Consider the following 15,063-nt stretch of genomic DNA (forward strand, 5'->3'; position numbering starts at 1 on the left):
CAAAATATTCATCAGCTGAAGTGAAAAATGGCAAACACAAAATGGACAAATAAATATGGAAACTGAAACAAGATTTAAGAAAAAGAGCTTTAATTAGTCGTACGTTATTGACCGGTGATCGGTGACCACCAATGCCCAAGCACGTGGTACGAACGATCGTCAGTGTGAAGCAAAGAAAGAAACAGCAATTGCATACTTTTAGGCGGTTTCTACGAAGGATGATCGAACGTCAATGTGTGTACCTACTAGAAAACTTGAACTTCCGTTTCGTATTACTAGGATAACTTTTTATTTTCAAAGCTGATTTTGAGGTTTCGAGTAACTCGTTTTTTTGTGATTTGTTTACATTTAAGAGTAACGCTCTGTTGTTGATCTAAAGATGATTAACTTCAATGCGTGATTGTGATTCCCGCTTGCATGGTTTTGTAAAAAATGCCATTCGTCTTTCGTCCTGCCCCTTCTCGCTTCGGTTTTGTAGGCTATAAAGCACTGGAGGTGCCATGGCGTGAGATAGTTCGTTTGATGCTAATATTAGTTTGTTGCTGTTTCTAACAATCTACCCTTGCTCTCTACTAAGCAAACACACACTTGTTTGCTTTGAACTTCGAATTGTCGGATTCTCCAGAGCCTACTAGAACAATAGTGAATTGCTTTCTAGAACGCTAATGCTACACGCTGCGCGCAAATTCACTGCGCAGACCAATTTGATAAAGAGCAATAAGTGAATGTTTTATAACTTCTATTACCATTTCATCTATTTAGTCTATGAAAGTTCATGTGTGACATGTGTGGTCTGTAAAGTTTTGCTGTTGGCAGTTTTGCTTTCTATGTTTTATCCCAGGCATTGCGGTGTGTAAACAATTTGTAATACAACTGAAGCATTTCGCTGCACGATCGTCCCCCACCATTCCCGTTAATCGCCAATTAGGTTTCGTTTTACAGTAATGTTTTTTTTAAATTAAATTGCTTTTATTTGGTGATTTTGCTTAGCGTTGCGAAAAGGAGTTATTTTGTTTTTCTTCTATCTCTGAAGTTTTGGTTTGTCCAACGAAATTTACAACCTCATTGGCTCCAAAATGCTAGAATGCCGAAAAAACATCACGGAGCGTTACGCACGAATGATTAAACATATTATTACAAAAAAAAACAACAAAAACACGTTAAAACACAATTCATATCCAGGAGGAATTATCAATCGGGTGAATTCTAGATCCAAACCCCGAATAAAGGATCGTTGTTTGTTTTTTTTATATCTTGCTTTGTAAACGTGTCGAACACGACATTAATCTCGCACGAAACCACGGGCTTGAGTCGATTTGTGTTTGTTTGAATTCAACGAATCCATTGCTTTTGAACGACCGATCATGTTACGTGTTACCATGGCGACGAAATGGCATGTGCTTTTAATTTGTTCGTCTTGTTTTGTTCTCGTGTTGTTGCTGTTGTTGTTGCTTGCGTTCGGAAGGCCTGCGCGTTTTTGTAGTCGCTGTGTATTTGGGCGTTTGTGATACGACAACGGCGTTCTTAGTTCGGCGTTGGCATCGTTTTCAGACGCTCGAAGGCAGCCTTCTCGAGCGCTTCACGATGGTCGGGATGCGCAATCTGAATCAATGCGTAAGCACGTTGGCGCAAGCTGCGTCCGAACAGGTTAGCAATGCCGTACTCAGTGACGACGTAATGGACATGAGCTCGGGAGGTTACCACACCGGCACCTGGATGAAAAAAAAAGAACATACGTCGCATTAAGTCACCTTCTCACATTCGCGTCGCCGGTTGCATTGACGATACTTACCAGGTTTGAGAATGGGCGAAATTTTACTCTGGCCCTTGTTCGTGACGGACGGTAGCGCAATGATTGGTTTGCCCTTGCCATCGAATCCTTCGGCCGCACCGCGGATAAAGTCTACCTGTCCGCCGAAGCCGGAGTACATGCGTGTGCCGATCGAATCCGCACACACCTGCCCGGTGAGATCGACCTCGATGGCCGAGTTGATGGCCGTCATCTTGGGGTTGCGCGAGATAATGCCAACATTGTTGACGTAGTTGATCTCCAACATTTCTGTACGTACGATGGACAATGCAAAACCGAATGTCATACCCTTCTTTACCTACAACACTCCTGCAACAATCTCTATCTCGCTTACCAATGAACGGATTATTGTCCACGAAGTCGTACAGCTTCTTGGTGCCGATCAGGAACGAACCGACGATACGACCCCGATGGAACGTTTTCTTGTCGTTGGTGACGCAACCTTTGCGCACCAGGTCGACCACACCGCCGGCAAACATCTCAGAATGGATACCCAGATCCTTGTGGTTGTGCAGTGCGTTCAGTACCGCGTCCGGAATGTTGCCGATGCCCATCTGCAGCGTGGCACCATCCTCGACCAGATTCTCTGCGATCAGTTGGCCGATTTTGGTCTCGACATCCGACATCGCGTGCCCACCATGCTCGGGCAGCGGGATATCCACATTGACTGCGTAATCGAAATGCGACTGGTGGATGATACCGTCACCGAACGTGCGCGGCATCTGCTTGTTCACCTGGGCGATGATGACTTTCGAGTTTTCCAGCGCCGCACGCACACAGTCCACACTGGTGCCGAGCGTGCAGTAGCCGTGGTTGTCCGGTGGCGACACCGACACGATTGCCACATCCGGCTGGATGAGCTTGCGCCGGAACAGCAGCGGAATTTCGTGCAGGAAGATCGGGACCGCATCACCGCGACCATCGGCCACGGCTGCCCGCACGTTGCCGCCCATGAACAGTGACTTCGAGCGGAACACGTCCTTGCACTCGGGTTTGCAGTACGAAGCCGGCCCTTCGGTGTGCATGTGCGTCACGGTGATGTCGCGCAGATTGTTCTCCATGCCGTGCTTGGTCATCGCATCGAGCAGATGGACCGGGGTGGCCGCTGCACCCTGCGCGAACACAATGTCCCCTAGAAGTAGGAAAACAGTTATCGATATTACCATGAAATGTAAAATGAAGCGTTTCCTCTATTTTAAAAATCAACCTTACATTATTCAGACACTCAGAGCAAACGTAACAATTGACATTTTGAATCGGAATATTGACAAAAAAACTGTGAAAGACTCCGAGAACACAAGTTTTCGTACATTTCGGACGTAGAGTCTAGTCACACAACCATATAATCTTAGACCATCGTAGACCAATGGCTGCTTTGCAGTGGATAGGCCGTATCTTATCACTCACTTTAAATTGCTCCCCTCCAACCAGTGAGCAGTAAAGTTAGACAGTACAGTACAACCCGCACATGCCAACGGGCAAACATTATTCTAGAAAACAGACTATCTTAGACCCTGACAGGAAGAGTTCAACAAACGCCGAAAAGTAGAAATAAGATTGACCTTCTTCCTACGGATTACGTGCTATCCGTCCTTGTCCATGAAATAGAAAAAAAAACCTAACGCCTGGCCTTATCTCAGTCGTGAGTAACACATTTATCGGGCGGGCTTTATCTATTAGGAGCTATAGTTTAAACAGTATTGAAGTATCTGTTCTGTTGAGATATTTTCCGATTTCTCTTCCAGCACATTAATACGCGAGCAAAACACGCACGTGCCGGATGAAATTGCAAGCGTCCTTGCGTGCGCTGGTGAAGCGTGATATCAAGCGCAAAAGTGATGACTTCAAAATTAGATGGCACATTAGATGCATAATAAAATACTGCAGTTAAGTGGGCAAGCAACTTAGATATGCAACTTTGAATTTGTACAGAACCGAACGCCATGTTTCGAAATATCATTCGTACGACCGTATGTGACTTTTTGCCTTCTAGATCGGTGTCGGTAACCCGTCGCAACGCCGGTACGTGGCTTGATGATGAGAAGCATGCGAAGAGCGATGGGGAAAGGGTTTTGCATAATTAAGCATTCGTAGCCAGCTCCAAACGTACAAGGGGTAGCAACAGGGCATGTGGATTGGCGGTGTATCTGTGTGTTCTGTGCGCACAACAACCACACATGCACCAGCAGCTATGCCCATTTTATATCGAAACGTCTACAATGTGACTGCAGTTTATGGTTCGAAGCATATTGCGGTTGCATGACATTTGGCTTTCACGAAATAATTTCATAGGTACTTTACCAATTATACAACACTAATGACCGTTTCTCCATTTTTAGCTATCACATTTCGAATAACTTCGATTCGACAATTTCAGCAAAAGCAGTGCGTCAGACAGCATTCTAACGCGTCATCAGCAAGGAAAAACTGGTTTGTGTTGTGTTGTTCTTTTTATAGTCGCGACACTCGAAGAACACACACATTCTCTGCATCTTTAGCCGGAATGGTTAAAAACCGGATCGCTTCAATATACGGTGGGAGTAATAATGATCTGTGTGGCGATGCTATTCCTAGCCACATCACTGCCCGAGGGCGCGGTTTTGATGCGTCAAGGGCAAGGAACTATTCCCTGTCTGTTTAACGTACACACAGCGTGTCTCTAGTTGACCTAGAAACGTACGGCCGTTATTTGTTTCGTGCTTTTGGCCGACCTTGGTCTATGAAAAGACTCTACTAGAGTTAGCTACCCCTGTACATCGCGGTAACATGCCAGATGTCGCCTCACTTCCGGAGCGCAAATAGTAATGCAAATTGGATAAACAAGCACATATCGCTCATATTTCCAGCCGGTACACTTGTGCCGCAAATTTGCGCCAATTGAGTTATCATGCAATTAGGACCTCCGAAGCACAAATCACGTTTGAGTTAACACTCTCCGAGGTGATGTTTTGGCATTTGATGCCAAATGAACGTTAATGGACGGCTGTTTTATCGTGATGCGTGAGCGCAGAAAGACGGCTATCTTTGATCCGAAACCTTTCCTCAAACACGATATCGTAAAGTTTTAGGAGTTATTTGAGGTTCGAGTGCTGCCATCCAACTGCTACCGATGACGGTGTGTAACAAGCTTCAATGTAAACAGTTCTATCGAAGAATAAAAATGACTGTCGTAGCAAGCGCCATGCATGTATTTGTTCTACCATCGACGCATCTCGTCTCTCTCGATGTTCAAAGTCCAAAAGCATCGCTAATCAAGTTTGTTGTTGTGTGCGCTATACCATTCCCAACTGAGAACAAACTCCACCAGAGGCGGCACATACCGACGTGCCTTTATAACTCCCCTGATTGCGTTTTGCTTAGGGTCAAAGGAGGAACGGGCAGCTGTAGTTGAACAGTGAAAAATAATGTAAACTGTGGCCTTTGTACTCTGATGATAGCATTAAGTAGGCCAGGAGAGTTTTTACACCGCACGATTATGTATGCCTCACCGTCGCCGATTGGTCAGTGACACGGGACCTAACGAAGTCCAAATTCATCCCACAGTAACGCATTGCTAGATGAAAGTGAAATTTTTCGCTTCGGGAGAGGGGGCACGTGGGGGCACGTTCGAGGGGAAAGCGGTGCGTGCAAAATCATGGCAGGCGAAATAAACACGGCATTGCGTAACGGCGCACGATTAATTTAATACGTATGCCGTCTCGTTCGCTGTGCTGCCTGTGTCGAGTGCGCGGAGGGAAAGGATCCGGCTAGCTCTATTCTGGTTTCTCGGCACGAGCATTCGAACAGCACAACACACACACACGTACAAATATCGTCATCATCATCGTCATCAACATCTTCATCGTCCAGTATCTATGGAATTCGCCATGGAAGGAGTTTCTTGGCACCGCGGCCGTGAAACTACCCCTAAAAACGCACACACGAAGCACAAACATCCACACTTACACACATAAACGGTGCGTTACCTGATTTGATAACTTTGACGGCTTCCTCCGCCGTGGTGTACTTGGGCTCACGCTCGAGCGGCTGCGAAATTTGGTTCGAGTAGGTAAAGTAGGAATTCCGCTGCGTGGCCGCCGCCACCAACCGATGGGAGGCATTGCCGGTGAGCAACCGGGGAGCGAATCGGAGTGCAGCAAATGAGGACATTTTTGAGCTTTAATTAATCACACCAAAACAACACAGAGACAAACACACGCACTAGCCAACAGTAAGTTGCTGCCTCAGCTCTGTAGATTTTCTGCGACGGTCTAATTTTGCGCGAGAGCTTGCACTGCCGAAACTGTTTGCTCCCAGTCGGAGAGTTATGCGAACGAATTTGTTTTCATTCAATCGCTGCCTGTCAATGGTGTGTGACGTTTGCTGTAGCCATTTGATGCGTGCTTTGACCAGATGTGCTGTTTACACAGTTCATTATGGCCACGCAGCAGGCAATCTCATTCCCACTGTTATGGGTTAGATTCTTTTGACCAATTTATTTCAAAGATGAACCAGTAGTGCGGATTTAACGAAGAAGTTTGAATTTTGCTTGTGTAAACCGTTACGTTTTTGGTATTCAAGCATGTAAAGTATTTCGCGTCGTGTTACATGACGCAATTTTTGGCTTTGAATGAGGAATTAAATGGTGTTCGTCATGATCAAGAAACATAAAATCAAAGACCCGATAGTGTATTTACATTCGTTCTATTTATTTATACTTCTGTGCCGTCCACTTTAAAGTTTATTGTATTCCGTACCAAATACACCTAACATTACACGTATCGTTCTATCGCCAAAAACAGGGACAGCGGGACAATGCTAACAATTAACATTATCTGCAGACGTTAAGTGTACAGTAACCGTAACATTCGAATCTGTTGGATGTATCATTTGCGCCACTACTGTTGCTCAACACAAATCAAACTCATCGTCTAATTGATTTTTATATAAAATTATTGTTGCTACCGGAAAGCTGCGGCCAACTAGTAAATCAAGTAGGACACTAACATCCAGGACTAGTGCGGCATCGGTTGGGTTGAGATGCATCTATTCGAGCCTATTGAGACCATTTGTCAGTTTACTCGCGCAACCTTTTGTGTGATTGCATACTTAGGTAAAATGCTTTCCTACAAACTCAATAACAATCGTACACAAACGTGGGCAAAACAAGAAGAAGGTAAAATAAAATAACACTTTTTAACAAGAAACATCGCGTCAACAGCAGCACGTGAGAGCTTTACTTTAGCTCTTGCAAGTCTTAGGTTCTGTCTTTTTCTTTCTTTTTTTTTACTTAATCGTAATCTAAACCTACCCCCTAATACTACCTTCAGTTGGCCTTTTTTGGTAACGTTTCATAAAATCTACCACATTACCATTGCACATTGTCTTACTATGTGTAGCAACAAAAGGTGAATAATTCGAACAATTGGCTAGTTGAAACGATACGCTAAAACAAACGCGAACCTAAAACGTAACTTTGGTCTTGCCTCATTCCGGTCCATCATTCGGTTTGCAATGGTTTGCGCACTACTTACTTACAACGTAAGTGCTGCTACTTCCTCCCTTGCTTAACGATTCTTCGATTCTTCCCACCGTCGTTGTAGTGTTGCATTGCGTGTCTCGCCAGTATTGCCCCAAAGGACAGCAAGGAATGTGCGTGTTACTCCGGGAACTAGGCGCTTCGGAGGGCGGAGCTGCTGCCACTCTGGACCATTACCGCCCAACGAGGGTCATGTTGAAGCACAGCTGATGATCGCGCTGATCGCCCCAGCCACCGTTGCCCTTGCGCAGCTTGGTCTTCTTTATGACGCTCGTCTGCGTGAGCGAAATCGAGCGGGGAAATAGTTGCTGAGCGCCCCGTGCTACCTTCAGCACCTGTTGCACTTTCGAGATCACCTGGTTCGATTCACAGTTGCTCTTTTTATGATGCACGCCACTGAAAGCAGAGCAGAGAAGCAAAGATGGTTAGCAGAGTGAAGATGGTAGCAGGACGGGCACTAACCATTCGCCAATGTGAAAGACACGCGGTCCTTTCACCACCATCACGTGCAGCTTCTGCTTGAGGCATTGCTGTGACACGTGCTGCAATGACCAGTCCCAGTTGTAGTCGTCGTACTCGCAAAAGTGCCGCGCACAGCGTACTATCTCATACCACGTGGTACGGTTGAATGCCATGCCCATGTTGTGCTTGCTGCTGATCCAGGGCGTTACTTCAACCTGCGCAGGAAAGAAAAATGTGATGTGAGTGATAAGAAGGCGAGTAGCGCCAGAACGCGCTCGGCAACAGTGAGCAGCATTGCGCTCAAGGCTCAAGCGTAACGGAAAGTAACGCAAAAGTACACCCAAATCGGATTTTACTTTTAATTTTACTGTTAATAACCTTTACCGTTGATAACCGATTTGATAGAACAAGATCATATAATGTTGAATCGTAGCAGTGGTTTTACCATACACGTACAAGGGAAATTATATAAATACAAACACACTCTAGCAAGGAAAAAAGGAACAAACAAAAACACATCCAAACATACTTAGTTGGAAATTAAACTTTTCACTTAATTGAATATTTTAAAAGTCAAAGGCTGCTTGTCAAAAAAAAAAACCCCTACTACACACGCACACGAATGAAAAATAAATCATATTCAATGCCCGTTAAGCTACGTGCAGTAATGTTCCATTTACAAGGTGGGTTAAGATTTCGTTTATGTACAGTGAACATTTTAAGAATGGTAACTGAAAACGCAAAACAAAGGTTAGCGTAAAGGTGAGGTTAGCTAAGCAGCGAACCAAGGAGGCAGTGAAAATTAAAACGGTAGGAAATGCAGTTTGTTAAATAGCATGCCAATTTTGTGTTAGTGTACGTGCTGTGCAATGGTGCTTTGATGGTGCTCTCTACATTTAAACACTGACATACACGGTTCTATACGCAGCATGAACGGCGGTAATGTACGGTGGCGACGCGCAATGGATGCGTGAGTTGCATGATGCACACACAGTAGCAACATGGTTCCATACATACTGAATGGAGCTCACGTGATACAGAGAGTACGAGAAAAGGCGACGCACACATACAAGAAAAAAAAAATGTAAAAAAAAACTGAAGCACTGAAAGGATGTCCCATATCGAACGGTTGAACAAATTGACGATGAAAGGAGCATGGATAACATGGACTGTAGACACGTTAATGGTGGGACACTTTCCGTTTCGATTAATCCTCACGATGCAATGCTGCTGATAAGCGACAATAAATAGCTGCTCGCTTTAGTCACCTATTTGCAATGTATTAATAATTTGATAGCGCTATCGTAATTCATTTTGCGCGGTACTTGATCACGATACGCTGCTATTAGATAATGCTTTTTAGATAAGTTCATCAAATCTGTTTCTAAATCAGCTGTTTTTTCCAACGATACTACTTTAATTTTGTTTATTTAATAAACCGACTATGAAACGTGTAGTAAACATGCTTTGACAGCACGTTTTATTACACTCTATCAAATCATGTAATGAAAGTTGTTTTTTTAAATAGATATCCCATCACAGACATATAAAACAGCATGCATTACTGCGAATAATTTGTACATAAATTTTCACATTATTTTATGAAGCAAATCCTTCATTTTTGCATGCACAGCTTCAGATAGACAAGAAGTAAAATAAAACGTAGTGGAAGTAAAATAAGTTATAAGCTGTTGCCTGATCCAGCAAATGAAAAAGCAAGCACATCAAAATTATTATTACAGCAAACAACTTAAAACAATAAGGATAATGTTAAAAATAAACGAAGTAAAGCTTCAATCGCTACTAGTATTATAAAAAGTCTAAAAAGTCTTTTGAGAAACAAAAAAAAATCATACAACAGAAACCAACTAAGCATAATAATAAATCTATAGCGACTCTATAAAAGAAATCAAACTATATTGAAACAATTCGTTCAATGATTGGTTGCACCATAGCAATGTACTGAGCAAATTATTAAAAAATTTGCCATTTTATAGTGATAGCAGTAAAAGTAGTAGTAGTAGTAATAGTAGAAGTAGTAGTAGTAGTAATAGAAGGCAAGAACAAGCGGTGAAAGTAGAAATAAAGACAGTAGTAGAAGGTGTAGCATTAGAAATGGCAATCAAAACTTTAATAGGGTGTACAAACAAGTTGATTGATGGCGCTACCTTCTGATAGATCGAGTACAGGGTTGGTAGCACCTGGTATCCCCACTGCGATTGAGACGCATACTTTTCAGTAGTGACCTGGGTCTGAAGCGATTGTTGTTGTGATAGTTGATCTTGCTGCTGCTGCTGTTGCTGCTGCTGTTGCTGGTGTTGCTGCTGCTGGCGTTGTTTCTGAAGCATGAGCTGCTGCTGTTGCTGCAGTTGCCGCTGCTGTTGCAGCAGCTTCTGTTGCTGCTGATGCTGCAGCGGACGCCATTGTTGCCAGGGATTGTTGTTGTTGTGTTGGCGTGACGGTGAATTGGAAGGATGATTCAGAAAACCGTTACGTTTAGCATTGATAGAAATGTCGTTGACGTGTGCTGCTGACTGTCCAATCAGTGCGACCTGCGGCCGATCGTACCAAGCGGGCAGATCTGGCGGCGAGCGGCGGAGGGTCTTTTGGTTCTGATCGAGCAACGTGCTGACATCAACCGTTGCCCGAATGCGGCGTGCGGCGTCTTTTAACTGACTTCTGCTTAGCGTACTGTACGATCCCGCAAACGACCCGAAAGATCCTTGCTCGCGCAATGCAGCAGAAGCCTGCAGCCCCTCTCGCACAGTGCCCACCTTAGCTGCATTGCCCGGGTACCAGCCACCTCGATAGGGCTGTGTACGCTGGGGTGGTACAGTGGCACAGTGTGACATGTGTGTGTGTGGGTGAGGATGAAATGAGGATGAGCGTAGATGAGGTTGATGAGCGCGGTGTTGATGAGCATGATGGCGTTGGATGATGGTACGAAGCGCGCATTAGTGACACGGCAGATTGTTGCGAATAGATATAGAGAGGGAGAGTTAATGGCCTTTTTGTTATCCTTTTTATCAAAGAGCAGCAGCAGTGAATGTGTGGGTGTGTGTGAGAAGGTGTGGCAAAGTGGGTACAACAACTGTGTGGTGTGAGACAGCATGTGGTGGAATGTGTACGGACATCTAACATCGATGGCAAGAAAGGTGGTTTATAACAACAATGCCGACATATTCCAAATGAACCGTGGTGTATGTATGTACCTTTAATACTAAGGCGTATTATCAACCGTTGCAATGCATTGTGTAGATGGCGAGTGTGTCGAGATATCTATGTGTATCAAAACAATCTAAGCTGTGAGTGGCAAAGCAAATGGTGTGTAGTATGTTTGTGATTAAGTGGCGTTGGAACAATTAGGAACCAGTGACCTTGAGTGCATGCCTTGCTGATCGATTTCTGAGTTATTATTTAATACAAAAATCAAATGTAGCACATCAAGAAAGTTGGGTGAATGAAACGGCAAAAATCAATCACTTGAAATCGATGAGCAAGCGCCAGTCTTACTGTAGCACTTAGGCTTATGTTAATGTTATCTTCATGGAGTGACTAGTGTTGAAGATGCGTAAATAAATCGATATAAAGAAAATAATCCAATCACAGCTAACAAAACAAGGGTTCGAAAACATAACATAACTTCTGCCAACGAAACAAAAGGGGGAAGCAGAATATCTATTCTGTGCGTTCGGATTTTGTCCCTGCCTGTGTACAACATATGTGTGGGGAATATATTTATCTGCTTTGATTGTGCCTTTGTGAAGGTTTGAAATAAGTGGATTCCGTAAGACGGTGTTGCCGAATTCGATTTGGTGTAAGTTCTATGTGTCGAGCCGTTCGAACAATCGTACCGAAGCTGGATCAAAAACTTGCTCCTAATGCAATTGCGCAAAGTTTTTTGGGGCCGGTATGTGTTCGTGGAAAAAGGTTTCTTTGTTGTACCGTGTATTCTCTCTCTTTCTCTCACTCTCTCTAGTATTCTTCTGCTAGCATTTAATATTCTATCAAATTACCTTCTTGTTGTATGTGTAGTAGTTGAATGTTTTCAGATATGTGCCTAGGGATAGGATGTTGCACTTCGGACACAGGTCCTGCGATTTTCGGAACATAAGTTCAAGAATGTATAGGAAGTCCTCGGCAACGTAGTGGTCCTCCTCCAGAAACACCATCATACCTGGAAGCGAGAAACGAGAGTATGAGCCCATATTGCCGATGAGGGTGCACTTGCATCTTATATTCGGGCATGTAGCCGTGTTTCTTCTTTGTTTTTGTTGGCCCATTTGTAGCCTCGGTTGGCGTGCCTACCCGTATGGTACTTGGTGACTTCCAGCTGGTCAAACACTCGATTCGCCTTCCACCACCAGTGGTGTTTGGTTTGGGTGAACTTTGCCTCCCGGTAGTGTCCGTACAGGTCGGGATGGAGTGCATTGTTGCACTTTCGCAGCAGCGCCCTAAGGATGGTGGCACAATGAAAGCAAAAGCCATCAGACAATGGCCACGATTCCACGTGGAAGGATCTATGTGTGTGCGAAGACTTACTGTTCTTTTTTAATATCCCTCGGGCAGTCGCCGGGATCCGCTCCGGGAAACTCGGTCGGATGTGTTTGTATTGAGAAGGGATAGAATATCTAGCAAAATGAAAAAAAAAATAAACAACACACACGTGTACATTGGAATGCAGGATAAGGTGGGATAGCCCCGCCGGTGGGCGATAGTAGCAATCAATATATGCGCTGGATTAACACGATTATTGTTCCGGTGGTTGGCATGGAGGGAGAGGAAGGAAGAACGTACCTGTATTACTTTACAAAAGTCGATGCTCTGCACCAGATCGTTGATGTCATCGTCGTAGTAGTCGTGCGAGAAGACGAGCAAAGTGCGTGAAATGCCCCTCGCTTGGGCCAAACTTACGATTAAGTGCCGCAAGTATGTTATTCTTTTGTGTACCTGTGCACGGATTGAATCAAATTATGAAGAAAATGAAAAGACAAATAAGTAATTAATGTACTTAAAGTCTTATGTAACTAAGATTCATTCGACTGTACAACAATTTGAGGAACATTTATGCTATATTATATTTAATTACATTTATATTAACGAATAAACTCATTTTGTTAGAAAACAGTTTTTTCTTTAATATTTATTAAAGATTCTTTAAAACATATCGTTCTAAAGTATCCAAATAATACTAACAAAACTGTACTTAAACCTATAGGGCCCGAATCTCGATTTAATATTATCTGTAAAATAGAGCACTTTCTATTCAATATCGTAGATATGCAAATAGCTCTTATAATGCTACCCACACATACAAGGAATGTTTTGATATAGATCATATCACATCATGCTTTCCATAAGTAATTAAAAGCAAACGTTCATTTTGTTAACCGAGCCATACCGGTGTCCTCCATTGATTGGAAATTCGGTAAAAGTGTTTGGACAATTTTTGTAGCAAACTCTAAAAAACCAGGGAACTAATTGTACTTTGATGTACTAACAGGCAATGGTCCCGCAATTGGTGCGTAAAGCTAGTTTCACAACATCTACCCGTACTACCACTTGCAACAAAGTTGGGTCGTTCCCACAAAGGTCACGTGTTTCATATGATGGAGGCGCCCGGTTATTTTCGCCTCGTTTCGGCAATTGAAACACTGTGAAGGATGCATGGGATGGGCTGCCCCCGTACGCAATGAAAGTAAGTAATTATTGTCGCTTGGCTTTCGCTTTAATGGAGAAATAATTGAGTCACCGTTACGAAAGCAATGAACTACCGTGCTCTTGTATCATATTGCAACATCGGTTACAGGGCCAGTGGTCGTCCCTAATTGGTTCCACAATGGCCGAGAAATGGTGAGAAATTATTGCATTGCTATGAATAGAGTACCCCCCCCCCCCCCGCCCCCACAGTGGATTGGAGCTTTAACCCCTTGAACTGAGAGTTTTATGTGAAATGATTCATGCATTATCTCGTTTCATGGAGTTGTAATTTAATAACTCATACTTCATTTCAAAAGGCATTTTAAACGTCCTTTTTATCATGATAGGAGTGTCAAACGTATTTGTTTGTTCTTTATTATTATACACTAAACTAACTCTAAACACTAAACACTAAAGCGGGCCTGTCTGTGTGGTACAGTCGTCAACTCGAACGATGCCCGTCATGGGTTCAACCCCCGAATAGGACCCCGTGTCCACTTTACTAGAAACTATTTTTGATTCTGGAAGCTGCAACTTTAACAGTAGTGTAAACAAATAAATAGCAATATATAATGGAAAACTAAAAGAATTCAATACATAACATCGATGACGGTGATTTGGCAGCACCACATCCCCTCTTTATTCTTTTTACGTCTGATGGTAGGTACGTCCAACGGGCGTTAGGTAATCATAAATGGGGCAACCATCGCCTCCAGTCGGTTTTGATAATCCCGATTCAGCATTTAACAATAACCTTTGACTGCAGCCATGGGACAGGGATTTTTAATCCCAAATAACTATCCTTCACGCTCAACCGTGTTTGTGTGAAGCATAAGAAAAGTCAGCAAAAGTCACGCCCGAAGTGTGCTTTCCCGGTTTTTTTGCCACAAATTGCTCGTGACTTTGGAATATTCTTTGTTTCTTTCCAACGGTTCTTCCTGCTGTTTGTAGCTTAAAGGCTTCGAACGGATCCACCAGGTCCAGCAGGGCAAAACAAAAAAAAACTGGAACGGCGAAAAGAAACCGAAAGAAAATTGCTTCCCGGCGGTACGATGATGATGGGAAACTTTTTAGCTTAACCTACCACAAAAATCACTGGCACTTGTGCGCCGTCGGTAATCCGACCCGATTGTGCCCGGTGCCCCGGTCTCTGTTCCCGAGGGCGACAGAACGGATTGGCATGGTTTCGTTTGCTGACGAAGGAATTTGATTTGCATTCAGCTAATAAAGCTGGTGGCGGAAAATTCTTAGCGATAGCATTTCAAGCGGCTTTGTTTCTTTTTATTACAGTAGAATAAGCTAGTAAGCTAGAAAAATAATCATAAAAAATGGAATAGCATACAGCAGTACAACGGGGGACGGGGATCCTGTTTTATTTGCAGCGAAATGGGCGTGAAAATGAAAATTTTATAGCAAGATTTTAATATGCATAGAACTAAATGCTAGTCATACTGTGTAATCGTAAATCCGTTTGGAATGGTTCGATCATCTAATGGGTAAATGGGACCGGATTCGATTCCCAGTCGGAATGATGGCAAAGGCGAAAGAGAAGAGTTTTTTTTCTAAATTAAAT

At 43.5% G+C, this 15,063-nt stretch overlaps 2 protein-coding genes across 19 annotated transcripts in view; both read right to left on the reverse strand.

Annotated features, from left to right (window-relative positions):
- Positions 1–265: 265 nt before the first annotated feature.
- LOC1274541 (4-hydroxybutyrate coenzyme A transferase) lies at positions 266–6,230 on the reverse strand. The gene is made up of 4 exons (XM_313680.6): positions 5,776–6,230; positions 2,145–2,942; positions 1,793–2,059; positions 266–1,712 (listed from the first exon to the last, which is right to left on the reverse strand). Exons 1-4 carry the CDS (start codon positions 5,957–5,959, stop codon positions 1,525–1,527), a joined length of 1,437 nt encoding a protein of 478 aa, XP_313680.3. The 5' UTR covers positions 5,960–6,230; the 3' UTR covers positions 266–1,524.
- A 247-nt stretch (positions 6,231–6,477) lies between these two features.
- The window catches only part of LOC1274542 (alpha-1,6-mannosyl-glycoprotein 2-beta-N-acetylglucosaminyltransferase), a 39,180-nt gene continuing 30,594 nt past the window's right edge, over positions 6,478–15,063 (reverse strand). For 9 of the 18 annotated variants that reach the window (XM_061642395.1, XM_061642394.1, XM_061642390.1 and 6 more), the window contains 7 exons: positions 12,588–12,740; positions 12,333–12,421; positions 12,099–12,244; positions 11,807–11,967; positions 9,959–10,612; positions 7,791–8,005; positions 6,478–7,724 (listed from right to left, as the gene is read on the reverse strand). In XM_061642395.1, the coding sequence (XP_061498379.1) occupies positions 7,502–7,724; positions 7,791–8,005; positions 9,959–10,612; positions 11,807–11,967; positions 12,099–12,244; positions 12,333–12,421; positions 12,588–12,740 (1,641 nt within the window). In that variant the 3' untranslated portion in view covers positions 6,478–7,501. The remainder of the gene's footprint in view (positions 7,725–7,790; positions 8,006–9,958; positions 10,613–11,806; positions 11,968–12,098; positions 12,245–12,332; positions 12,422–12,587; positions 12,741–15,063) is intronic. The other 9 variants (XM_061642402.1, XM_061642406.1, XM_061642404.1 and 6 more) reach the window with 2 other exon arrangements.

This window comes from Anopheles gambiae, chromosome 2 (genome assembly GCF_943734735.2).
Source record: "Anopheles gambiae chromosome 2, idAnoGambNW_F1_1, whole genome shotgun sequence".
In the NCBI taxonomy this organism is placed as follows: Eukaryota; Metazoa; Arthropoda; class Insecta; order Diptera; family Culicidae; genus Anopheles; species Anopheles gambiae.

Bases quoted from the DNA above. Each gene is read 5' to 3' on its own strand.
- LOC1274541 (XM_313680.6), bottom strand. From the start codon at position 5,959: ATGTCCTCATTTGCTGCACTCCGATTCGCTCCCCGGTTGCTCACCGGC. The intron at 2,060-2,144 runs GTAAGCGAGATA...TCGTACGTACAG, and splicing joins GGACAATAATCCGTTCATTG to AAATGTTGGAGATCAACTAC. The intron at 1,713-1,792 runs GTAAGTATCGTC...TTTTTCATCCAG, and splicing joins TTCGCCCATTCTCAAACCTG to GTGCCGGTGTGGTAACCTCC.